Here is a 26898-nt window from a genome sequence, read left to right as displayed (position 1 = left end):
AAGGTATATAAGGATATACCTTATATACAGGTATCCCTATACCGGGCCATCCAGTGGGGAAATCAGGGTACTGGTGTCACTTCCCTGCTCTGGCTTCCAGGACTGCGCAGCCTCAGGAAAGCTGCATCCCCAGGGACTCAGCTCCCTTTTCTTAAATCAGGGTTAGGGGGAGCAGATGCTTTGGAAGAAGGCCTGTACCCCAAGCAGTAATATGTGAAGAAAACAGTAGCAATGGAGGGCTGCTCATACGGATCCTGCAGCCTCCAGTCCGAGGATGGGCAGGTTCAGCCTGCTGGCATGGATCCCGCAGCCGCCAGCCTGAGCGTGGGGTCGGATGGTGCCTCTGAAGGGCTGGGGCTCCCCTCTGGCTCTCCTCCTGCCCACACCAAGACCAAACCGACGGACAAGAGGCCACCAAGGCCAGATGGCCATCCCGAGATGGCCTCCCCTGGCATGACCCGCACTGGCCCGGGAGGGAGGAACAGGAGAAGGGCCCAAACTGCTTCCCGAGGTCGGGTCCGAGCGAGCCGGGCAGAGTCCCCCTATTCTTTCTACCGGGGTCGGCCGCCTCAGCCCCCATCCCCTCCGCGGTGGGACCCTGCCGCTACCGGGCAGGGCAGGCTCGGGCGCCATTTCGGCGGGCCCGGGGCCGGGCGGCGGCAGAGGGCGCTGGCCGGGTGCCGAGGCGCGGCCCGGTGAGCGGCAGGAGGCCGACAACCGCAGCCTTATCAGCGCTCCGCAGGCCGCCTCGGGCCCGGGCCGCCGCGGGTCCCCGCTTGCCGGCCCATGGGCGGCGGCAGCGGCGGCTCGGAGGCGCCTCCTCCTGCCGCAGACCCGCGCGGCGGGGACCGGCTGCAGCAGCAGCAGCACCAGCGCCTCCGCCGCTGCTGCCGCCTGGGCTCCGCCGCGCCGGCCGCATGGCGGGCTACGCGCCGCGCCTGCCCTGGCTGCTGCCGCTGCTGCGGCGGGCGGCGCCGCCCCCCTGGGCTCGGGCCGCCGGCGCGGCCGCCGGCCTCCGCGCCCTGCCGCGCCCGGCCAGCAGGTGCGGGACCCTCCCCCCCCCGCCGCCGCCGCTGCTGCTGCCGCCGGGCGCTCCGTGGTGCCGCCGCCGCCTCCTCCTCCTCCCGCCCGCGGCGGGCAGCGCTCCGCGCCCCCTGAGCGCCGCCGCGGGCGCGGAGCCGCCGGCGCCGCCGCGGGGGTCTGGCGGGGCCCCGCCGCGCTTCGAGGCTCGGAGGCTGCTGGCCCTGGCGCACCCCGAGCGCTGGAGACTGACAGGTACCGGCCGCGGCTCGGGGCTGCCCCGCCGCCGCGCCGGGGGGCCGCCCTGGGGCTTCGTCGGAGCGGGGAGGGACCGGAGGGTCTCGCGGGGCCGTTGCGCGGCCCGGGTGGGGGTCCTGCCCCGCCGCCGGTGCGGGGCGCGCTGCCCGGGGGTCACGGCCCGGAGCGGCGGCCCGCCGCCGGGGCGAAGGAGGAGGCCGTATTTCCCTCCCGACCCGGCGCGTCTGGTACCGTCAGAGCACAACGTGACATCTTTACGCCAGCTTTTGATAGGTGTAAAAAGCTAAAACCATGCATTCTACACCCCCCACCCCACCCCCCTTGGCATCTCTTAATTTGTTTCGAAGGGAAGGCAAAAGTTTTGGAAGTTACAGAGCTCTCTGTTCCTCTAGTCCCTCTCTGCATGTTCAGTGCTGGCTTCACAAGCAGCCTGCAATTAACTCGGGCCTGAGTCTATGTGGAATGAAGTAGAAATGGGAATCCTACGGCTTTTTTTTTTTTTTTTTTTTAAATGTAGTACATAAATTGGAGTTCTGTCTCCTAAGCACTTCTTGCCTGGAACTTTTGTGAGTTGTTTCGGGAATGAAGTTATTTATTTATTTTTAGCGTCTATGCGGTGAAGTCAAAAGAGCATGGTCGCATAAATTGCGCCCTTAACGGAGTGATATTATCTACAAAGTTTTCTTGACACTGCTTCTCATGGGGATAATAGGATAATAGCTGTTAGTAAGAAAACAATGTCAAATTATTATGTGGTTTGGGTTTTGTTTTTTTTATTGGCGGACAGCACACGTGCTACCGTGGCAGTGTGAGGCCTGTAAGCCTTTGCGAAAACTTGGGTAATTCCCACGGAAGGGGTAAATGGTGTTTGAGAGAAAAGAAGCGAGGTAGGTAGACTTAATGTAAAAAAGTGGGTTTGAGAAACATGAAGTACTTTACGATATTTTATTCACAGTGGATAGTTAAGAGTTTCATCCCGTATTGGCATTACAGAACCAAAATAAATTGGATCCTAATTTATTTTTGTAAGAAATTAGAAGTATTTCTGTGCTGTGGACACCTGTTTTATGCAGCTAATACCACCATCTTGGTTGTGCAGAACAAAAGCAGGGGAAAATGGAGGGGACAGGGCTGGATGGAGAGGAGAAACGGTGTAATGTTCAGTAAGGCTTCAGCCTTGCTCAGGATTCTTTTTCTTCATTGGCTCATGGATGGAAAAGTAAAAAGCCCTTTGCCAGTAACTAATGTTTGGTATGTTCAGATTTTGGTGAAGAAGTGAATATCTGATCAGACAGATTACCTGCTGATTTTACAATGAATTTCTTTTGTTTTCCTATTGATATTGAAACAAATTGGTTATTTTAAGGATGCCTTTTAGGAACTTAAGGCTCCTAACTAACTGAGAATTTAATTTAGTTCCCTTTACTAGGCATTTGCTGTTGGCTTGTTTATCACAGGCAGGTTACAGTATACTTGTCTGTAATTGTGTTTTGAAATAGGGCTAAGTGTCCTTAATCTGCGCAGTCTGCTCATGGTTTTATCTAAGTAAATCGACTATCACAGTTACTAAAAATAAGCTACATGCAGTTTTGTCTTTTGAGATAACAAAATGTCCCGAATTAAAGTTTAAAAAAAAAACCAACCCAAAACCAAACAAAACACAACACAACAACTTGATAGTATGAAATCATGAGGATGGAAAAAATATGCAAATGTAATAACTGCTTTTCAGTGTTCTGTTGGTCTTGGTTCTGAGAGAGGAGTAAATTTATGTAAAATTTTTCGTCTTTATTGATACCCTACTTAAGTGAAAACTTTTGTTGTTAAGTTGTAATTAAGTTGGGGGATGGAAAAGTAACAAGGAAAATACTTTGGGTCATTATAAAGTGCAGGAATAATAAATGTGGGCAAAATGCCTTGTAGTAGGGAAATCACATCTGCCCATTGTATTTAAAATATGTTGCGTTTTATTCCTGTTATATCTTTGTACTGAGAAACTAGTCCTTAAAAACTGAGTATCTCTGTTTTTCTTGCACTCAAAGAAAGAGGAAGGTTAATGGTTTCACTGTATTCAACAATGAATCTAGGGTAAAACATTTAACTTCCTCCTCAAGTCCCTACAAATGGTAAGCAAATGCTGTGGGATCTCTTCAGAGGCTTTACAGGTGCAGTTTTGTTTTGCAAGAAAGTTGAGCTCCTGCAGGTCTTTTACATTTTTATATAACTGGTAGTTGGTAGCATAGGTGTATAGCATTACCACTGTGAAGTGAAATATACCTTTTCTGTGATTCCACGTGGCACAGGTCATGATGTTCTGCTCGTTGCAGCTGAGCACTGAAATTCACAGTCACAGAAGACAAAGTAGATGTAATGATGACAGTGGAGGCCTGGGGAGCAGAGGAGGATGATTTGTGAGGATGTTGAGCAAGACTAGGATCACCCATCTTGGTGTGGTGGGGAAATGGTGACCGCTGAGCAGGTGCAGGTACTGAGGTGAAGGTGACCTGCTCCAGTGACTGGCACCAAAAGAGACAGTCGCATCTTGTTTTACACGGGGCCTCTTCACCATCCGCTGGCTCAGGAAGAAGCGGTGTGCTCTGGCCAGAAATTCCAGGGTGCTGGCACGCAGCACCTCTTGCTATGCTCACAGAAGGAGGTTTGGACCCTTTAGAGGCTCTTAGGAATGAAAATAAATGTACCAAATATCATGCTGTCCAAAGAAAACCAACAGGGGGATCAGTGTAATATGTCCCATGGGTAGAGCTGTGAATATATTTTAAACAGACGTGTGTTAAATTTTATTGTTCTTATTAAAGGTGGTAAAAAGATGGCTAAATACCATGATGGGAATATACTCTCTTAGTGGCCACAGTTTTGTGTAGTGAAATTAGGAGTTTGTAAATTCTGAAATACCTCAAAGGAGGGAAGTAATTTTAGGAATTTTTGGCTCGTCGTGTGCAGTCAGGTCAGGTAAACCTGTGTCTTCAGTTAAATTCAATTCCCAGGGAAGAGGACAGGGCCATTGTTGAAATTATTAAATCCTGCTGTCTGTGTGAGGCCACAAAAATGCCTTTTCAAAATGATCCCTTTTATTTCCTCCTGCCTCCTTGGTTCTCCCTGTGAGAAACTGTCTGTTGCACTTTATCCAAACCACACTTGAAGGAAACAATAGTCCTATTGAATTGTAAAGTAAGCACAAGGAACTCTGAAATTTTTAATCCAAGAGCAAAGTGTGCCCTTTCCCTGTATAACACTTAGTGTGCACTGAGTCAAAGTAAGAAGGTTTGGTTTGTACACAGGTTTTCTCTAGAGATGTGCAGGAAATGTTATTTTATAAGTTTTATTTTAGAATTTGGGTTGTAATTTGTAATAGCTGTTTTCCTATAAGTTAGAATTTGCTGTGAAATCAGAAGAGCACTGGTTTATTCATGATCTGACTTTTCTGTACTTTGAAGTTACACCAGGTGATGCACTTTCTCGTTCTTGAATGAGCAGTACTGGATTGCTGGAGATTTATCTTTTGTAGTTTCTAAGAAGGAATAAATCCCTATAAAAACAATTCTTAAAGAAAGGCAATAAAAATAAGTTATACCTAAGGCTATCTGAAATATTTAGGTATATTCTCTGTAATGTAGTTCAGAAACTATTTTAATAATTCCTTTGATTGGGGATGATTGAGGTAGGGAGCAACTTGATTATTTTATTATTTTTTTTTTTGTACAAGATGCAGATAGAAATGTAGAACACATCAGCTGTGAGTATTGCTACTAGAAAGTCATGCTTTCAGTTATTTATACTTGTACGAGCTGACATTTCTTATGTTAAGTACTTGAGTAGGAGTATCTTTGAAAACTTCAGTTATTTTAGGAAATTAAATCAAGCAGATAATATGTGTTTAGTTTGTAGTAACATTTAAATGGTTTAATTTTGAAACTTGCACTCTTCCAAGCTTTGTAGCGTGAGTTTGAACGTCAGCAGGCAACCCATGCATTGCTAAGGATATGCTTTTCCTCCCTCCATTTAAAAATTAGTTAAAAGTCAGACAAGTGGCATCTCTGAAAAATGAGTTTTCAAACACCCATTCAGACCTTGACAGTGAGTCAAATTTGTTCTGTAGTGTGTGTAATGGGAAGAAAGCTAGCAGGAGCAGAGAGGCTTACAGGCACTAGAATACCCTACTCTTCAGAGCGTGGTTTGAACCCCGGTCCTGTAAATCTTGCTGCTCCTGTGCTGTCACCCAGTAGCTGGGACATTCCTGGCCAAAATTTTGGTTCACCTGTCAGGTTCGTGTATGTGGCCATTGTTTTTTGTTACTGTATTTAGTTACCGTAAAGTGGTTCTGCTTATCCCATAGCAACTCAACCACACTTAACTTACTTGAATTTTCTGAAGGTAATTCTTGTGGTTTTAAAATCGTAATTCCTATATGTATGGTATTTACAGGGGTAACTTACTGATTGTTTTCTCATGTGCAGTGTGCCTTTTGTAGAAATCAAAGAGGCTGTATGGGGTGGTTTTTTTGTTCTTTCCTCCTCTAGTTTTTCTTCTTCAGTGTTTGATATGAAACGTACAAAAGGTCCGAGCAGCCTTGTAGCTTTATCACAAAAAGTTTGTTTTTCCTGTGGCTAGTTGGTGACAGTTCCTTATTTCAAATTGTTGGTGAACTGGTAATGAAACTATTTAGTTAAGACATTGCAGAACCAGTAGCTGCTGACCACTGTGATCAGTTAGGTGCTTATAACATAGTTTCTTTGGGGAATGTTTTTGCTGTGCTATTTGTGTAAATTTTGAAAACAGGAGGAATAATAGCTAGATTGATCTGACATAAAGATTGTGTTCTACACAAGATCAATACTAATTCTAATGACATGGTAAAAAAAAAAAAAGTTGTGTTCTCTCTTGGTTTTGGGTGTCTTAAAAAGACTAGCTTGTAGTACTGTTTGTATTGATAATAACCAATTGTAAAATAGAGATACCATCTTAATTAAGAGAAAGTGAAGATACTTGCTTGCAGTCAGAGTCAAGCCTCCATCTTTGCTTTCAGACAGAGATTTTGCACCGCTCTGCATTGGCCTTCTGCCAGGCTGTGCGCCTTGCTACTTCTTCCTCCTTCTCTCCCGTGCAGAGTGACAGTCTTACTCACTCTTCCCTTTCTTGGGCTTCCTCAAATCACTGTGTTCTGCTCTGCCTGGAAGGACACGTCTCCTGTTAAATACCTTCTCTGAAAGCTCTTCTGACAAACCCTCTATAGCCTATTCTGCAAAGGTTCCTTGATGTCTTGTTTGCTCCATAGCAAAGGACTCCTGGCAGGTCTGTCCTGTTTGATCATAAGATCCTCACTGAGGATGATTTCTGTCAATTCTGAACACGTCATGACTCTAAAGAACAGACTTTCTTCAAGGTGATAAGACTTCTTCCGTAAGTTGCATTGTGTAAATGTTCTGAGCATAAGGGATACTCTGTGGCTCACTCCTGTGCTGGTATCTCGCCGTGCCCTCCAAACTCTGGACACTCATCTTGTTCTTGAGATATTATCTCAAAGGTATTGCCTGTCTCTCCTGTTTAATTCTGTCCCACAGCAATTTTCTGCAGCTGTTAATTTCTCCAAACTGTTATATAATCCTGGTCAGTCAGATGACCCACAGTATGCCTGCCTTTTCATGAGCTGTCTTGAAGATATTTTCAGGAAGTTGTGCAACTGTATTGTTGTTGTACCAAAGAAAATAGCATTTGCTGTTTGGAAACCCAAATTGCTCTTTCATGCTTAAAAAAATAACAACAACAAAACAGAAACAACACCACAGACTCAATAACCACATCAAACTGTCTATAGAATACTTTTCTAAACGTTTTCTAAAAACTGTAGCCATCACTGTAAATAGTGACTTGCAAGATTCAGTATATTTGCAATACCTGCAAAATAACACAACTCGACTCAAAAACCTAGCAGCTTTCCAAAATACACCAGGAATGCAGTATACAGTGGTGCCATCAGACATGCACGATATTTTTTTTATGCACGCAGTATTACAATTGTTCTTAGTAATGTAAGGAAGATAATTGTAAAAGGTTCTTCTTGCATAATAATAGGTGCAGTCCACATATCACATATGAATTTACTGTAACGTGGAAAGAAAACCACACCAGTCAGACCTAACCTAGAACTATACGGAAGATCTTTAAGTGCTTATGGTGTACTCTGGAAGAAGATTCTATCTTGAAATAAATATTTGCAGAACTGACTCTTCGCAGGGTTGGTAACAGTCCTTCAGCCAGTCCAAAGCAAACTCCTTGTAGGTCAGGATTCACCAAATGGAAATGGACTTTGCCTAACCAACAAATATAGAATTTATCAGTCCATCTTCCTACCATAAAAGAACGAGTGAAGAGCTCAATCCCTGTGCATGCGTATCATAGAATACAGTAGTCTTCATTCGTCACTCCGAATGCCCTTGTGGAAATTCAGTGTTAAGCTAAAAAAGTCACTGTGTATTAGTATAAAACTGCACAGGTAACTGGTAAAGGACCGACATTCTCTGTTACCAGTAGAAGGGTACTTCTCACAAATCTAAAGCTTGCTTTCTGACCTGCTTGCCCTGATCTTCACATGAAACCAGTAAAATACTTAAAAGATTCTGGGAGGTAACATTCATAAGCTTACTGAGTAGTAAAAACTAGGTACTGTGACCTGTTGCTCTGTTACTGTGCACTGCCAAACATCATCATTACCTCATTTTTTTGTCCTTCATCCCTGATTGGCTTGAACAATCTTAATTCATCTGAGGTGAAATCTTTATGTATTTGTGTTTAAAATAGCTCTTCCCCCCAACAGGCTTGCAAGCATTTTTTTTTTGGCTTTGCGCTTTTCCACATACTGCACTGGGTGAGAAGGATGCTCTGGTAAGAACCAGCAAAATTAGAAACTTTCGCTCTCTTGGTGTTCTTTTTTGCATGCAGAAAATTGGTTTATGATGCTTGGGGGTCACTTATTCCTTGTTCGGAAGAAAGATTTTTAATAACTCAGCCTAGTTGCTGCTGGTAAACATCCTGGTTTATCGGTTGATGACCAATTCCTTGCCCCCAAATACATTTACTATGAAATGAAATTGCAGATCTTCTGTCAAGAAGCAAGCACACGTTAACCTTAACAGAGTGTGTTGATGGCAATAGCGATGAAGGCGTCACTTTGTGCAGCGATCTGGATTTCTGTCTGTGCAGCTATCTGGATTTCTGTGCAAGTTGACAAGCAAAATGTTTGCTTAACATTTCCAAGGGGACTGCTCAGCTGCTGCTGGAGCCAGCTTGCCTTGTCTTTGCTGCTGTTGCCACTTTGATGGAGCCCTGGTTTTATACAAGTTCCGTTGATCTGCCTCACATTTTCTTTATTTTCATCTCAGAGCCTACTAAACGGATTTACTCTAAAAAATAAAGCTTCCAAAATGCACTCTTTTGTTTGACATAATTTTCTGGGTAGCAGAGTAAGCTATATGAAACTAATACTATGAAGTTTACTCTGACCTTTTTTCTGTCAGTAGCAACCTTCAGTGTCACTGAAGTGTCTTCATATCTGGTTGCTGAACACCTCATACTCCTCCCTGTAGCCAGTTATCACAATGACAGCTCTTCTTTGAATGGGGAGATAGAATGAGTGTTTGCTGATTCCTATTTCTTCAATTAGTCAAAGGTTTAAAATAAACAAACAAAAAAAAAGAGCAACAGCCTGGCATGTGTGCTATTTTCTAGTTGTTCTACTGGTGTAATCAAAATGAGAGTTTCAATTAGGCAACCTTATTTTGCATACGGCTTGTGATTAAATTAGTATAGACAGGTACGTTGCTTAAGGGGAAAATTAAAAGTGACATCTGGATTATATAAGCTTTCATCTTCAGGACTGCATTGTTCCAATATATTACTGAAACTTTGTCTGATGTTTAAGTAGTTTAGTAGTCTTGCGTTTGCTTTATGTACTAGCATTTGCTTTTAGTTCAGTTAAGGCTATTGGAAGTAATTATGGTGAAACCTGTGCTAGTTTGAATGAAGAAGAGTTGAAGGCAAATCCGAGCCAGGGAAGCCGTACCTCTAGACAGAGACATACGGGATTTTTATCTGTCCAGTCCTCATCCTTCAGTGGATATTTATATATGCAATTGTCCAGTTCCATCCATAAGTGAGAAATTGTCTGGACTAGCGGAGGCTGAGCTGCCATGCAGCACTGTGCTTACAAGCAATGCTTTTGACCATCTCCAGCTGCCTTATTAGACCAGCTTTTCCTGACAGAACATGACCTAGCTTTTGTTGGATTTTTTCACGCTGTTTCACCAATGCAGCCAGCCTATTAATAAGGTCACTCATTCTTAGGAAGTTTTAGCTAGTAAATAATATGCTTATGAGGTATGTTTATGGCACGGATCACATAAGTCTGCAGCAGAAAGTCTTTCCCTTTCTACTCTGGCTTCTTATAGTTTCTACAGCTTCAAGGTAAAGATGTGAGTCCTTTATCTTTAACGTGCTTGCTGGCCTGAGTGTAACGCAATGGAAGGATTGCAGACAAATCTGGAATAAGAAGCGCAGGCAGCAGGTTGGACACAAACAGCAAGGAAAAGGCTTGTTCAGGCAGTGCGTGGAGCTCTCCCAGGACTGCTCTGGGGCACTGCAGTGAAGGTGCAGCGAAGCGTTTGCTTCAGGTGGTGGCAGGCATGCATTTTTTCTGTACTCTTAAATTCTTCATCATAAATGCATGGCTGTATTTATGCTCCAAGTACAATCTGAAACAAAGCTTTCCACGTGTGTGTGTGGAGGTGGCAAGAAGCATCAAACCATCTGTGACAGATGTTAGAAATATTGCTTACAGCAGTGCGCTCCTGGGAGGCTCTCTGCTGTCTTCATCACAGAAGTGATACAAAAAGCTCAGTACAATGTAAGTAAGGAAATTTCAGGATTTTTAGTGCAGCGTCTTTTTGCCTTTAAAGGCATTATCTGCTGGTAGTTTTGTAGCAATCCTATGAATGGTTCCTTTAAGTGTGGGACTGGCTGTTGAAAAAATTATGCTGTATAAATGGTGTTGTTTGTTGTGGTTCAGTGGTTTTCATATCAAGTTTGTTCAGTTTTCAATTAAGAGGGTTTTTTTTCTAGTTCTCAGCCTTCCAAATTTGGCTTGCCTTTTCAGAATCAAGCTCTATTCTTGGCTCAAGAAACTTCTTTACAGATTAAAGTTCAAAAGACTGTCTTGGTCCAGTGCAATTTTTTTCATACTCTGTGGTACAGCTTCAAACAGTTACACAGGTTGTTCCATGGGTGATCTTGCAACTGGAATTCAAGAGCTCTGCTCATCAGCGAACATACTTCCATTCCAACTTATACTGTTTTTCTTTTATACCAGCAATAGTGAAACAATAAAAATGTATGTAAATTTTGTCAGTCAAGAGTAAATCAATTGGAGTTTTTTGTTTGGTTGTTTTTTTTTTTTTTTTTTAAATAAAATTGTGTGGTTTAGACAGTTCTTAGGTCAGATCTTCAGTCCATTGCTATCTCAGAAATAGACAGTTGGAAGCTTTATTGTGGTAGCAAGCATGAATAATGGAAAACAAACCCAAGCAGGAGTGAAGGACTGTGTGAGAGAATGAAGACTTGCTGGCTGTGAATGCTCTCTAAGGATGACATCTGTGCAGAGTTAACTTTGTCAGGTGGTCGTGGGGAAGGTTAGACAAGAGAAGCAATTCCAGGACTGTGATTGTATACAGCATCTTTCAGGATCTTAAAATGTGCCTTACCTAAGTTAATTTATGCAGTGACTTAAAATGTCCCATTCAGAACTGGACCTAAAAGAATGCTGACACTTGCAAGCTTAATAGAAATTTCAAGTAAAAAATTATTTCATATGTACTATTAACGATCTTGCAAATTCAGAAGATTTTTCCTTTTCCTTGTTGATTTGCAGCTGCTGTTGGCTTTCTGACAGTTTCCAGTATCATTACCATGTCAGCCCCTTTCTTTCTGGGTAAAGTTATTGACGTTATTTATACAAATCCCAGTGAAGACTTCACTACCAGCCTGACCAGCCTGTGTGCCTTGCTGAGTGGAATCTTTTTATGTGGTGCTGCTGCTAATGCTACTCGTGTCTACCTCATGCAGACTGCAGGTAAAAACAGAAACAAAAAGTGCTACTGAGAGTCATCTTTTTTCACAGAGCCAGGATACCTAATGATCTGAAATACATTCTTAGCATCGGCTGAGAGACCCTCTTGGAATCAGTAGCTTTTTTTTAGCAGATCAAAGGTAAACTAATAGTGCAAAGATAAGTATGCTGGAATAATTGTTCATTTTTATTTACTGTTATGTGACATCTTAAAGCACACTACCTTTTGGTGTATTAAAACTCTGTAATGTGACTTGTTCGGTGCTGCGTAATCCTGTGATTTTTATATTGTTGGTGTCTGTATAGTCTTGTGCGCCATGCTTGACTGATTTCTCTTTCTGACAGGACAAAGAATTGTGAAACGTTTGAGAACAACCATGTTCTCCTCTATACTGCAGCAAGAAACCGCTTTCTTTGACAAGACCAGAACAGGAGAGCTGATAAACCGCTTATCTTCAGATACAGCCCTCTTGGGCCGTTCAGTGACTGAAAACCTTTCAGACGGGCTCAGGGCAGGAGCACAGGCATCTGTGGGGGTTGGAATGATGGTACGGTGGTCTCTTTCCAGCTTGTCACTTCTTGTAGTTCCAAGTTTGTTTCAGTTCTGTTAGGTAATGTGTGAATGTGATTCTGTCCAGAAACTGTTGTGTGTTCTTGGATACAAGTGTATTTCACGAGTTATCCTGGTATTACATTGCAATAGATGATGTGCCTGTAGCCGCGTGGTGTTTCCTCAGAAGCCAAAATACGGAGAACAAGAGTCTGAAATGAACTGCTGTTGCTGCCCGAATTTATCAAGCAAAGTATATTAGGCAAATAGCTTAGCTCTATTCTTACTGAAGATATTAAAATCAGTTATAATGTTCCCATGGTTGTAGGTAAAATAGGGTGTGAAGGGCCTGACGTAAAAGTCACTGAAGTTGTTTAATTCCGGTTAAGGCCTAGGTGAGCAAAGGCAGCCCTGAATATCAAATTACTGCTAAGGATTTTTTCAACAAGTGTTAGTGTTTCTGCTTTAGTCTGTCAGTAAAGAATATATGTAGGTAGGAAGCGTGTTAATGAAGGCTTCAGTGCAGTGCATCAGTTAATATTCCTTGGTGGTCAGTTGGTTTATATAAAAATCTGACTTCCCTTGATGGTTTTTGTGGCATTAATTTTTGTATGCTTATCTGAAGAAAGATTTTCAATCCAGAAAGCAAGATGAAATGAAAACACATTAGATCTAATTTCAATAAATCTTGTGAAAATAACTTATTCAGGAGCTTTGATGATTGTTATGAGTGATAAGGTTTTGCAACAGTAAATTAAATCCATTATTCCAGGTTATGAGCATTTGTGGGTGCTAGGGAGCACTCGTGACTCCATCTGTTCCTTGGTTGCCCAGAAGTAGCATACAATATTTTTCTACTTAAACTTTCTGTGTTACTCCATCTATTTAAAAGTTGTGAAAGCGCTTTAGAAACTATATAATAGCTTATGTCTTTCAGCATCCCCAAGAGATTTCCTGGTAGGCCTGTTTACTGGCAGGTTAAGATACTAGGCTAAGACCACACAGCAAACCAGTGAGAAAGCTAGAAATGAAATCCAGACCCCTTTGCTTATAATCCTTTGTTCTAACCATGGGATACATTCCCCAAATGCTGTGGAGGAATGGATATTTTGCCTGGAAGTAATAAAACATGATAAATGAAAGCATGGCAGCACTAAATTACAATCCTACTAGTTTTAGAAAACTCTAGCAAGGGAAGTTACACTTCAGTACTCCAGTGGTTTATTTTTAATCTGAACGCTAACCCTTCACACATACCTTTTTCTTCTAGTTTTTTGTGTCTCCTAGCCTTGCTGCATTTGTTCTGAGCGTTGTGCCACCTTTGGCTGTTCTGGCTGTGATTTATGGAAGATACTTGCGAAAACTTACTAAAATGACCCAAGATTCTCTTGCAGAAGCAACACAGGTAATCTTTTAACAGACACTTTCTAGTTAACTTCAAAGTTGCTTTAGTGTATTTAGGTTAATATCTCTGAAGTACAGATCTTCTGAAGATAATTGTACTGTTCGTTGCCCAAAGCCATGCTGAGCCTGTAGTTTTGCACCTGAACAGTATGAAAGGTAAACTTCAGTAACGCTCATAGATCTCAAAAACAGCCGTGCTTTGTAAAGAGCTGTCCATAACAATAAAATGTGGAGGTACCAGGCCTTGAGAATTTGGAAACATAGTAAAGCGTAAGGAGGTTAGGCTTTAGCTGTGTGAGAGCATAAAAAAATGAGCCTATGAAATCCTGTGTAACGTGGTACTCAGGTCTGAAAAACACTTTTCTCGGGCTATGGTTATGAGTCTGAAGCCATCAGAAACATCCTAGATGGATCCATCTTTTAAGAAAACTTTGCTAGCAAGTCCTTCTCTGGAATGAATCCTTGACATTTGACTTTTTTGTCAGCTCTTTAGTGTTTATGAGGCTTCACATTTTTTAAACTTTTCTGGGCATCTCAGTACATACTCAGATACTTGGGAGAAAAGTAGAGGAAGTTGTTCTGAAGAGGCTGTTGCAGAGGGGTCTTCATTGTGTTTGCTGACTGTACTGAAATGTTGCAAAGCACTGTCAGAGAAATAGTAGTGATAGTGACCTTTTTCTCACAGGCTGAAGGTGGGGAAACATTATTAAAATGCATAGAAATATAATTAGGAAAGACCCAGTTAAAATAGCCACAGTTGTCAGCTGTTTTAAACTTGAGATATCCTTTGTAGGACTTCTACAAATTTGCTGTGCAGAAGGAAGATTAGCCCTCTTCTGTTTGTCTTCCTCATCCTGTGTTGAAGGGAAGTTCATGCCTTTGTAAACCAGGTGTGGGACTTCACATGAAAAAGCAATTTTAGTGTTCCATTCAAATTTTCAGGTTGAATGGGTGATGGAAGAAGGAGAATTACATTTTTACATCATACTTTTACTCACAAAAGGGGGCCTTGTTTTTTGTAAGACCGTCACAGTGTTTATTAACAACTTAGTCTAATTGGTTGCAATTGAGGTAATTTGGGAATTAATACTTTGCTGTTTAGAAGTTAAAATAAAATACTGAGTTGAAATGGGACATTAGTAGTTGAGGTAAATTAATTCCCAGTGTTGCTTTGATCAAATGAGTGGAATTGTTTCAGGAAATAACTGCAGGCATTCTTGCATGATTTAGTGTAGAATAGAATAGTCTTTATTTTTCCCCTTTCCACGTTGTTATTGCAAGTTATTGTGAATAGTAATTTTCTTAAGTGTGTTGTTCACATAAAATTAGGGGTTTTTTTAAGCCTACTTTTATATTTTTCTTTCTCTGCTAACCCTTAAGGTAATCTTGAAGTTCTTTTTAAACTGCCTGGGCATGCAGTTTACTTTTAACTTAATAGAATTTAAAAAAAAAAAAGGGGGAGGTGGGTGCAGGGAGGAGGGCATGAGAAATTTTCCAGTGGTATCCAAAGGAATGTATTTGGAGATTAGTGTAGTGATACTGGTTTAACTTTCAAATGTACTGTAACATGAATGATCCAAATTGTGTGTCTATGTGTATTTGTTTTGTTCTTTGCTTTAATGCAGTTAGCCGAGGAGCGTATTGGAAACATAAGAACAGTTCGAGCTTTTGGGCAAGAAGTGGCTGAAATGGAGAAGTATACAAGTAAAGTTGATTATGTGCTACAGCTGGCTAAAAAAGAGGCACTAGCTCGGGCAGGCTTCTTTGGAGCAGTAAGTGTGTTTTGATGAAAGTAAACCGACCATGTTATGCCAAGTGTCAATTATTTTCAAATTCATGAGAATACTTATAAATCTGCAAATAAATGATGTGAGCGTAAACTGAACCTACATGAAACTGTGGGAGGACTGGACTGAAATCAGTCTAAATTGCTGTGAAACTGCACCTCAAGATACGGTGGAATGATAAAGCCAGTTTAAGTTTCTATTTCTGCCCCACACCCCATAGCTTGGTACTATTTTTCTGAGCCCATACCTCTTATTCATGGAACTAAACTAGTGGAAACCTTCCCCCATCCTTAGCATTTTACAGGTGTGGCTTCCTGATGAGATGAGCATCAGTGCAAAGGAAGCAGGGGAGTGGGCAGGTGAGGGAAGGAGAGAGGGATTGCAGTTTTCCGTGACAGCTTGCAGTGAGTTTGCTTAATAGTATTCTAAAACTGCAACGTAACTGCAGACTATCAGTTCTTCCTCTTTAATGATGGTTGAGAATTGATTTTGTTCAAATTTAACTCAGTCCGCTAAAAATCTAGATACCCATATTGTGGCAATACTTTTATTAGAAGAAAAACTCTGAAACAACATTTTAGACAATGAAGTTTAAGATGTATGTGACAAAATCTGCCTTTCCCTCTTTTTCCTTAGACTGGCCTTTCTGGAAACTTAATTGTCCTCTCAGTCTTATACAAAGGAGGATTACTAATGGGCAGTGCCTACATGACAGTTGGTGAACTCTCATCTTTCCTAATGTATGCTTTCTGGGTTGGAATAAGCATTGGAGGTATGAAATGAGAAAGTCGGGTTTCTTCACTTCAAAGCTTTACAGTCAGTATGGGGGCGGGAGGGAAGAAGCTCTTAAAAGATCTGGCATTCTGAAAAAGTCTCTTCCAAATGATTTTCCCAAGAAATTATACTTTTTTTTTTCTTAAGAGTTAATGAAAATAATAATTTATAACTTAATATAAGCCTTCCATTTTCCCAAAGAAATACAAACGTTATTTTTTCAGTGTGTGTATGTGACAGATATGTATTACTTTAATTTTCTTCGGGTCTAAATTAAGATACTTGGTATATTGTATAAAGAACTAATACCAGTATTACATTTTTTACGAAGTATGTGGGTCTGTGTTAAACATAATCTATTTAGAAAGGCACGTAGAATTTGGCTGTAATTCAGTATAGAGCGTCTTGAGCTGGAAGAGTGAGCAGCGTGCCAGCAGAACTCGACACTCTGGTGCTAACCTTTTGTTTTTCCTTACTGACTGACTGCTCCTTGAAGCTCAGACTCTGTAATCTACTGGCCCAGAAACAAACTGTTCATCTTTTTGACAGCAGTCTTCACTACTGCATACAGGCAAAAATGAAGATAAGGTACTTTGAAGTTTGACAACTGATTGGAAGGGTTCCTTTTTTTAAAATGAGCCTGTTAACTTCTGATAGACCAGCAGGGTAATGCAGCTCGTCTGTATGCTTCTTTTCTAAGACTAAGCCTGTTATCTTGGGAAGCACAAAGATGTACTTGAGGGTAGAATTCACAAAACCTGCTTCCTTGGATATCAAAATTCCAGTGGCACCCATTCCAATTACCAAAACCCTCTCTTCTCTGCTTAAATCATTCAGGCTTGGTCAACAGCCAGATACCTGGCACTTTGAAAACATGGGACAAATTAAGGTTAAATAAATGAAAAATAAGGTTAGAAACACTGATAAAATGTCATTGAATTAACTTTTATTTGTGATGAAAACATCTCTTAAAATTCTACTTAAGATTATTGAAGAATATAGTTCTGCACAGAGCTCGTTCTCATGGGGACTCTGAAGTAAAGGTGTCTTGCCACAAGAGGCCTGCCTTCCTTGATGCCTACAAAGCATACAGATCTCCAAAGTGCTAAGTCTGCTTGGTATATTTTGTCATCGATACATATAGGAGCTTATGCAATGAACTGTGAAGTCCACTGCATAATTTGGGACTTTGCCTCATTTTGTTGTAACAGTTTGCTGTGTCTTCGACCAAATACTGAAGATGGGTTATGGAAATAAAAACATTTTCTAATTAGTATTTGCTGTTCATATTAACTGATGGTTTTTTTATGAGTCGTTATGAATTTGCAAACCTTAGTGTCTCAGTTTCACTCGGTGAGGCTCATGCATTCTCCCCCCATGCCCTGCTCCAGCTTGTAGATGCTTTGGCTCTTTTTTCCAAGCAGACAGCTTCTCACCATGGCTAGTGCCTTGCGTTGCAAGCTTTCAGGTAGTCCTCAGCGGCAGCATGATGAAATGCTCTGTCTACACTTACAGACTCATGACCTTGTGCTGGGCTTGTGCTCTGCGAGAATAAACCAGTAAACCTATTTTAATATACCTTGGGTTTTCTCCCCTCCTGAAATCACTTTTAACACTATACGCATTTTAAGGTGGAAGTGATTTATTCTGTATGTTTATTCTGTTGGAATTCAGAGATTTTGAAATTGGTTACTCTATTTTGAAAGACACACACAAAAAAAGAAGAAATAAGACATTTTATATTTATGTCTTACTCCATTTTTGGATCTACGTTGGTTTCTATGTTTATTTCAGCTGGAAAGCCCTTCAGCCATGCCAGCTCCAAGATGATTCACATAGCTGCTAAGAGCTGGGACCCAGTACTATATGCAAACCTTGTCCTTAGCTTTTCCTTTCTCCAGTAATGTTTGAAGCACGCTGACTTGGGATACATATTTCTTTACATTGTCCATTATCCACATAGCTTCTCAAGCATTAGTTCAGCCCTTAGGTTTCCTGCCCTCCCCCTCCTGTGGCTGACTCAGCCAGGCTCTCCTATAGTAGTATAATGGTATCTGACAAAGAACAGCGTTCAGAGTGCTCCATTCTACTGAATGATTTTGAAAATATGGCTGGCTGTATGCAAGGCTCTTTTTCTAAAGTTGCGTGCTGTTCTTCCTAACAGATGAAAAGAGTTGCTTTGCTTTTGAGTATATGCAAGCTTACGTATATTAATTTTTTCTATTTTTTTTTCTTCAGAATGATTTGTTTTACGGCTATAAATAGAAATGGTCAATAATGGTTATTGGTAGCTCTGAAGGGAGACTAGGCAGCGTTTAAATCAACATGTCTGATAGTGTGTTGGAGTAAAAGATCCCCTACGCATCTGATGCTTCAATGCCAGTGGTGAAAAGTATAATGCAAATTTAATGTCTCCTATGTCTTCCATTCCATATGGATGCATAACACTGGTCTGCTTTTTGTTTAGGTCTAAGTTCCTTTTATTCTGAACTAATGAAAGGGCTAGGTGCCGGTGGACGTCTATGGGAACTTATTGAAAGGAAGCCCCAACTTCCATTCAATGGTAGGTCCTTGGTTTGTTATTGCTCATAGGTTGATTTTTCTCTTATTGGTCACCAGTACTTCAGAAAGAGGCGTGTAGTACTTAAAGGTAGTAGTACCGCTCACATTCTTATGAAAGAAACTAGATACAGTGATAATTCTATGACTTTTCCTAACTTTGAAACAGATGATGATGATGATTTCCTTTAATCAGAAGTTTTAGAAGATGAAAATTTGCTGGGTTTTTTTTCCTTTAATGAGTTCAGAATATTTAATAATATTTAAATACAGTAAATAAGAATACCAGCAACACCTTATTTACAGCTTTATTGTTCGGAAGCTAGACAACACCCTCTCTTTGCCTGTCTCCTTCGAAGTAGTTCAGTGAGCTGCTTGTAGAAGATACTTTCCGTGTGAATTGCTGTTTTATTTAATGAGCTGCATCCCACTAAGTGACAATCATACACGAGTTTCCACCAGCTCTGTATGTTGTTAAGAAATGCAATATAGCAAAGCCCAGGTGAGCTGTCAATACTGTAGTGTGCCTCTAAGTTTTGTATGGTCCTCTAATTTAGAAACTTTTTAAGGGCTGCTGTAAGAGGAGGAGTCAGAAAAGAACATCCAACAGACCTAACAGATTTTTTTGAGTGAGCTCTGGCTTTAGGGAATAGAATTTTATCTTTTGAGTTGGCTGATACAGAGGGGTTCTTTGGAAATGCTGTGCTTCAAATTTCTGTTCTGCTTTTGTCTCCCTACACTGGAGTTCCTCAAATTCTTAATCTGATGGACACCAAGTCACAGTCTGTCTGATTTGCCTTCACAGCTGCAAGCCTGTCTGTAGGATGCTTTCCAGCCTGCTTAGGCTTTACATAGGCAGTGAAAAGTAACAATGTCGTCTCCAATGGATGAAGGCAGACTTAGAATAGCAGCCATTTGTCCAAAACGGTAACCACCAACTGGCTAATGAAGGGATAGCTACACACTCTTGTCTTTAGCAGTGAAGCTGGCTTAAGCTTCCTGCCATGACTGACTATTCAGCGCCACACTGCAGTTTCCTATGTCCTTCATAGACCTAGTGCAACTGTTGATTTCATCATCATTTGGATGTTGATTTTTTTTTTTAATTTTTTTTTTTTAATCTGGATTATTTCAGTGGTCTTCATCTTTACGGCGGCCCCAGTGCAGAGTAAGCAGTAGTACAGGGGCAGAAGTTGCCTTTCCCATGGAAGGTATTGAATTGTTCAATTACACCAATACTGATATCCAGAAAACAATCTTCATTTTAAAGACCAAACATAAATCGGACAAATTTTCAGACATCCATATAGCATAGGCGTACAGAAAGCTTCTTTTAAGTTTCCTGTCAGTATAATCTAAATACACAGGAAAGGATATAAAACTTTGTCTCAGAAAGCAATTATAGTTGATGTCTGGCTCATCAGACAATAAAACCAAGGGACTGTTTCTCTAATGTCTAGATCCACCTGAAACATCTACTCTGCGCTACTTAGGTTGTATATTCGTGGAACTCTAGCAGTTGTTGGTGACTACAAATATCTCGGGAACAAATTATAATGTCTTTTTTTCCTGTATCTAGAATCCAAACAAGAAATGAGCACAATCCTGTATATACCTTTTAGATATTTTTACAGTAATATATAAAGGAAGGACTTGTGGTACCAGACTTCCTGTATTGCAGTAGAGTTCAGTGTTTCAGGCCGTGGAATAGACTGTGCAATAACTCCAACTGAGAATAAAGATAAGTGATTACTTGTTGCTTTGACAATAGTAAGGATTACGGTGCTAGCACAGGATTTAGCAAATACATTTCTTTTCCCAAAGGGAGGTTTAGAGACCATTCACCTACCAAACAAATTACAATGTGTATGTCCGTGGATTAAAGTAAAGGAAGGAGTCTGAAATTGTATGCTCTTGCCTTTGCCATTTCTATGCTGCTACCATTAAACTGAAAGCCTAGAGAAGGGGAGGGAATCTGGGAGAAAGAAAAGCAAATTAAATTATTTGCTCTAGCAACAGCAAGACTAGTGAAATCTTGATTGCTGCTGATGGATGCCTGTGTTTCCTGTCCACAATTACTGCTTAACCAAGCACGTGCCTGTGCTGCCATGTGTTGTGGCTAGTTGGGGCATTACTCATGTGCTGCATCTGAAAAGAATTAAAGGTTTTGAAAAGAATTAAAGGCTTTAGCATGAACAAGAACTACTCAGGTGTTGCTCTGGGGCTGCCAGTTTTCACAAAACTGGTAGGAACTTCGTCAGTGAGATGCTGCCCTTCAGGAATGCAGCCCCACTGTCCAGTGAGTTTGCTTTGTATGGATGTCTGTCGCTGGGCTTTGACAGGGCTTGAAGAAATGGTGTTTCTTTGTCTTACCTGTTTATAAGCTTTTTATAGTACCGGTAGTCTTTTTAGATAATTGCTTAAATCAAATGCTGTGCTCCAGAAGGAAGCTGGTTTTATTTAACTTTGGCAGTCGTTCATTCATGATGGTTTGTTATAGTATTTCACAAACTGAAATTTTAGTTTAGAACTGTTGCCTAAGAGTTATGCCTCTGATTTGAATACACTGTTGTCCTGAATTTATTAAATATACTTTTCACTTAAAAAAAAATCTAAAAAATGGCCATTGATACAACAAACATAGCAGCCGCTTTACTCCAGTGACAGCCTTTGCTTAAAAGCTACACAGTTAATAGGTAGTGGAGAGGGGACTGCGCTTGCCCAAAGGGGGAGGTGTTTCACGTGACTTTTGTGGTTCGGTGAAAGGGCAGCAAGTGATTAGCAATGTTTATCTTTTTGCATCTGTTCTGCAGCAATGGGACTTTGGCCTTCAACAATGCTATTTTATTTCATTGCTCCTAATTGACAAAACTTAACTTGTTTATAATATGTTTAAAAATTCAGATAATCATACTAGAAGTTAATATTGTTAGGTGTTAGCAAGATGCAAATTCTCCCTCTTGCTTGTAGGTAGCCTGCAGGTTCACTGCTGGTGAGCAACTTGAAATTGCATTCAGGAACGAGTGGTATACCACACTGATTCAGTCATGGCTGAAATGTAACGCCTGTGGTCCTGAATTGTGGCTTGCAGCTATTCCTAGATTTAACATGGAGATAGGTATTTATGTCGGGTGTCCGTAAATCAAGTTCTAGGAGATGTGAGATGATTTTTTTTTTCTGTATTTTATTCTTTGTCATACAGAGGGAATCACATTAGGCAAAGACACATTCAGAGGTGCTTTGGAATTCAAGGATGTTGAGTTTGCATATCCAACACGTCCAGAAACATCTATTTTCAAAGATTTTAGCCTTTCCATTCCAGCTGGCTCTGTTATGGCTCTGGTTGGCCCAAGTGGCACAGGGAAGTCGACTATTGTGTCCCTTCTGCTGAGGCTGTATGATCCTATCTCAGGTATGTTTTGTGTGTTGCGCCCATTCATGACAATTGATGCTTTGCGTCTCAGATACACCTTATAAACAGTCGGGGTTCCTGTGCTTGAGGTCCTGGTGTGATTGATTGCTCCATTGATGCACCATGCTTCCCTCTGGGGTGTATGGTTACCTTGCGGTGGTGCCTGCATAGCTTTGCATTTCTGATCCACCAGTGTGTGATTCCTCAGGGGTCGTTGTTCTCAGCTGTCCTTTCTGCCTCAGTACTTGTCAAACACACTTGACTTTACGATTTCTTAATTTAAGGTACTATCACTGTTGATGGCTTTGACATCCGTCAGTTAAATCCACTGTGGTTCAGGACAAAGATTGGAACAGTGAGTCAGGTAAGGAAGAAAACAAATTTCTAAGTGGATGAAATTACTTTGTGTAATCAACTAGCTGTGCCTCTCTTTTCATCTTTTTAACTGTAACTGCTGTTGTGCTTTATTCTAAAAATAAGTATTCAGAGCTAGTCCTATTATTTTGTGGTCTGTTTTTACATAATCATAGAGATTCAAAGTGTTAGCTTGAGAGAAAAGCGTGCATACGGAGACCGGAAAGTTCATCGTTGCAAACTGTATAGGTATGACCATCTTGATGTTTGGTATGATTTGTTGAAGAAAGTAACACAAAGCTTAAAGTTTAATCATGTTTTGTATTAAGGGAAGTTGCGCAATCATATTTTACGCAGCCATTTGAAAAGTGACCTGTGCTCTGTTTTGTTTCCAGGCAAACACAATTCCATTAGGAAAGCATAAAAATACTCCACTGTTGGTGATTACTCTTGTAGCGCCCTATTCTTAGCAACCCCTAGACTTTGCAAGTACAAAGAGATGTTCAATGGTCTCTTTATTTAAAAGTAAACTGTTTGACTACTTAAACCATGTATGTTCCTTCCCTCGTCTCCCCAGATGCTTCACAGTGCAATTAACTGTTAGGTTGATATTCTGATTAAAAACATAAGGATAACTAGGTATATGTTGCATTTCAAAACATCTGCTTTATGTAATAATGGTACCAAAAGCTTTTGTGCAAAAACTACTTCCCTGTGGGCACATTAGCATTTTTCTTCTTGAATGTATGTATTCTACTTGAGTTACCAGTAGGGGATTCATACTGGTATTCATACTATAGCATGCCTGTCCTTTATTTTATAAACAGAGCAGACTTACCTTGTTTCAGACATTTTCCCATTGTACATCATTTGTCTTATCTGCCGGTCCTCTTCTCTGTTTTAAGATTTAATGTAAATTAAACGCACAGAATGCCGTGAAATCTGTCTGAACATCGCTAAGAGAAGAATCATCATTGTTGCAAATGGTCATATGTAGTAAAGTACAAAGGGCAAGTTTTCAGATGTTTGGATGAATAGCTCTTTCTGAGCTCTTTCTCGGATATTAGGAGTTGAGAGTTATGTCATGTTTTCTCAGTTGAAAAAGCAACTTATTTTTTAATTGGTTTTGACTGCCCATTTTGGTGTTGAGAGGTTTTTATTTGTTTGGTTTTAATTCAATTAACTCTAGCTTACATGTTTTTTTATATAGATATAAAAGAAATTAACGCTGGGTCTTGTAACTGGCATTTATGTTATTTGAGGTATAGGTAATACATGCATGTAATTACAGAGCTACCATATTACCAATGTTTTTGAATTTATCAGGAACCAATTCTGTTCTCCTGTTCTATTGCTGAAAATATTGCCTATGGTGCAGAGGATCCTTCTACTGTGACTGCAGAGGAGATTCAGAAAGTTGCTGAAATAGCTAATGCTGCTAGCTTTATCAGAGATTTTCCAAAAGGGTTTGACACTGTAGTCGGAGAAAAAGGCATTCTGCTTTCAGGTACATCTTTATATTCCTTATTTTAAAAATCTTGATAATGTAGAGTGAAGTAAAAATTCTATTATTTTTTTGTTACCAGTTTTTTTCTCCAAGGTGTAGCCTGCCATAAGTAGTAAAAAAATCCCCCCTTCATCTCCATTCCCTCCCCTAAAGTACGTGTGCCTAACTCTGCTCAGCCCAGGCATTCAGTTAAAATTACTTCACATCTGTTTTCCTATTTCAATTTACTGAGCTGTTCCCCCCCAGGTGGACAGAAGCAACGAATTGCGATTGCTCGAGCTCTGCTCAAGGTAAGCCAGCACCCAAATAGCTATGTCATTACTTTGTGGGGAGGCAGGAAGGTTAAAAAGGAGGAGGTCTTTCAATGGGAGAGGTAGAAAAATATTTTTAAAAATAATTTTTTACATTAATGAGGAAGTTTGAAAGGGCTGTAAGCGCTCCTTCCTGTCTTTCGGTCATGTTTTTCAATAGTTCTTGCCAAGACTGATGGTAAATCATTGTATAATGGCTCACTTTCATAAGACCAGGTCAAGGATGAAGACGACTTGAAGAATGTGGTGCTATTAAACTCATATATGACACTTCGGTCTCTGTGCTCAGATCTCTGTCACTCATGGGTTGATTTTTCTGGGTTGCTGCTTACCAGCACTATAGATGGCCTGTCTTGGCTTTGAGGGGAGCTGGTCTGAATTTGGCATAAGATACTTTTTCAAGCACAATGTTGTATTGTCAGGTTTTTTTTTTTGTCTTCAACGGTTGGCATGGGTCTAGCTTTAGGACAGGCTCTATGCTGCACAAATTTGAGGAGACTTCCAAGGATCAGAAGGACGAGGAATTTGGTTCGGGGACGGCCATGGTGCCTCACAGGGAGGCAGTTTGGGACTGATGCTCAGCTGGAAGTTTTGAGCTTTACTGAACCTAGCTTACATTCACATTAAGCCGTACGGGTTAGCATCCTAGCATGCCCAGTTCATCTAGATTGCTGGGAATTTTTCATTATATCAGTTCTTTTTTACCACAAATGCTGAAAGCTGATTGCATTTCCTGCCAAGTACAGTTGGAAAAAAAAAAAGTTTTTAAAAATAAATGAGTAGTTGATATATATGTGACTGGGGGTGCAGTGGAGTCCCTTCTCTTCCAGATGAAGTCTGAAGCTTTTACGGTCAGCTTCATCAAGCAAGTTTGGATTATGTGCTGTAATTGAGAAGAGGCTTCTTAGGGATTTAAGTGGTGGTGATCTTTTTTTTTTTTTTTAAATTATTTTTTATGTAATTGGGAAGAGTTCATAAGTACTGTGTATTTCATCTGTGGGTGAAATACGGCTTGGTACGTTTTCGTATTTTTTGTTACTAGACAGTTATACAGCGCAGACAGACTGCACGCAGAGGGTAGCTCAGCCTCTGTGAAAGATCCACATAAGAGCAGTAAATAGGAAATCGGACTTTTGACCACAGTGCTGCCAAGCATGCATTAAAAATCATTTCCCACCTTTAGTTTGTATCTTTCAAACAGTGATCTGGTAATAGTGTTCTTCAGTTTGCGAAATTTGAAGGTGGAAGAGTGTTGTTTCTGTTCTGCCCTCTTAGTGTTTAGACTTCTTAAAAGAAATGCTTTGAAGGTCACTCAGTTCATTGGATGAAAGAAGTAAACTTACTTGGAATTTTAAGCTGTATGAATCCTATTCTGTATTGATACAAATATTCAGATCTTGTCTGATTATTATTGTGACCAATTTTACTTTTTTTTTTCAGAACCCTAAAATTCTTCTGTTAGATGAAGCAACAAGGTAAGAAAGAAAATAAATAGAAACTTAGAAATCACCTATCTGTAAAACTCAGATATGTGAAGTCTTCTCCTTTCTTTCTCTGCATGCCCTTGCACAAATCATCTAGTCCCTTTATTTTTCGCTACCCATGAAAACAATGTGCTCTTTAGAATGTGTGAGTTGGTTAGGAGACCTGTGATAAAAGCTTTTTATGCAAAATAGAAAGGATAACTGGTACACTATGTTTAATTTTATGTAATATGTAACTTGATTTTGAAACATCTACTTAAAGCTTTTTTGTATCTTTAGTTGAAATGAATGTCTTAGAGATGGTTATACTGCCGTATAATTTAATTTTTTTCACTGAATTAATTTAATGTTATTTCTACGTGCATATTTTTTTTTTGCATATGAGAAAATGTAATGCCTAAACTGGGATGTGTGCACTAAGCATATTCACGAAAACTTTCCTGCAATTCCATTGGTTCATCTTCACCAACAACTGCAAGGGTCTAAAGTTTTAGTAAAATAAGCACAGTGCATACAAAACTAACCTGTCTTAAAATAACAAATATCCTCCTCTCTCCCCTCCCTGCTTCCCATTTCTTACTAGTGCTTTGGATGCTGAAAACGAGTATCTAGTGCAAGAAGCTCTGGACCGGCTGATGGAAGGGAGGACAGTCCTAATTATTGCTCATCGTCTGTCTACTATTCAAAATGCTGATTTTGTTGCAGTCCTTGGCCAGGGTAAAATTCTTGAATGTGGAAAACATGAGGAGCTACTTGCAAATCCAAATGGACTCTTCAGGAAACTAATGCAGAAACAAGCTTTTCTTCAGAACAGTGATACTTTTGCATTAGATTTACAATCCAGAGAAAAGGATGTATTAAAAGAAAATGTATGAGAGAATGTATGAATAAAGGAAGCTTAAAAACTACAAAGAATATAACTTATGTTTCAGTTATGTAAAGTAAATGTTATATTTTTCCAAAATGTACAAAATATTCTTTTGAAACTTAAACGTGTTTAAACTTTTTATTGAAAGCTTTTTAATAATGTTTTTAAAACATCTATCACGTTGAGATAATGGCAGCGAATAGATTTTTCTGCTTTGTGTTATGCTAATTGAGACCTTTTAGAATCTTGTTTGCTGTAATGCACTGTATGATGATGTGCTGCATTCTTAAGTAAATTCAGTATTTTAAGGGTAATTAAATGACAATCTTACCATTTTCATACCATTGCCTCTTCCCTTTTCAAGGAACTTTTGCTTTCTGGGCTTGTCAGTAGTCTTAAAATGCTGGAATTCAAAAGTGTGTGACACTAAGGTACTCTGAAAGTTCTGTCTGACTTCCACCGCACTGTTCTTTCA

General features: G+C 40.4%; 1 protein-coding gene across 1 annotated transcript; it reads left to right on the top strand.

The window, feature by feature from the left end:
* Positions 1–718: 718 nt before the first annotated feature.
* Positions 719–26762, top strand: ABCB10 (ATP binding cassette subfamily B member 10). The gene is made up of 13 exons (XM_054196898.1): positions 719–1275; positions 11216–11416; positions 11759–11961; positions 13234–13368; positions 14993–15139; positions 15791–15926; positions 18396–18491; positions 21690–21899; positions 22184–22263; positions 23580–23760; positions 24007–24050; positions 25512–25546; positions 26139–26762. The coding sequence occupies exons 1-13, from the start codon at positions 918–920 to the stop codon at positions 26428–26430; spliced, it is 2118 nt and encodes a 705-aa protein (XP_054052873.1). The 5' UTR covers positions 719–917; the 3' UTR covers positions 26431–26762.
* The last annotated feature ends 136 nt before the right edge of the window (positions 26763–26898 follow it).

This window comes from Rissa tridactyla, chromosome 3 (genome assembly GCF_028500815.1).
Source record: "Rissa tridactyla isolate bRisTri1 chromosome 3, bRisTri1.patW.cur.20221130, whole genome shotgun sequence".
Taxonomy (NCBI): domain Eukaryota; kingdom Metazoa; phylum Chordata; class Aves; order Charadriiformes; family Laridae; genus Rissa; species Rissa tridactyla.
The sequence above is the reverse complement of the archived record's forward strand: the minus strand, read 5'-3'. Positions and strand labels throughout refer to the sequence as shown.

Excerpts from the sequence above, each read along its gene's own strand:
- ABCB10 (XM_054196898.1), top strand. The coding sequence starts at position 918 with ATGGCGGGCTACGCGCCGCGCCTGCCCTGGCTGCTGCCGCTGCTGCGG. Across the intron at positions 1,276-11,215 it reads CGAGCGCTGGAGACTGACAG|CTGCTGTTGGCTTTCTGACA; the intron begins GTACCGGCCGCG and ends GTTGATTTGCAG. Across the intron at positions 11,962-13,233 it reads CTGTGGGGGTTGGAATGATG|TTTTTTGTGTCTCCTAGCCT; the intron begins GTACGGTGGTCT and ends TTTTTCTTCTAG.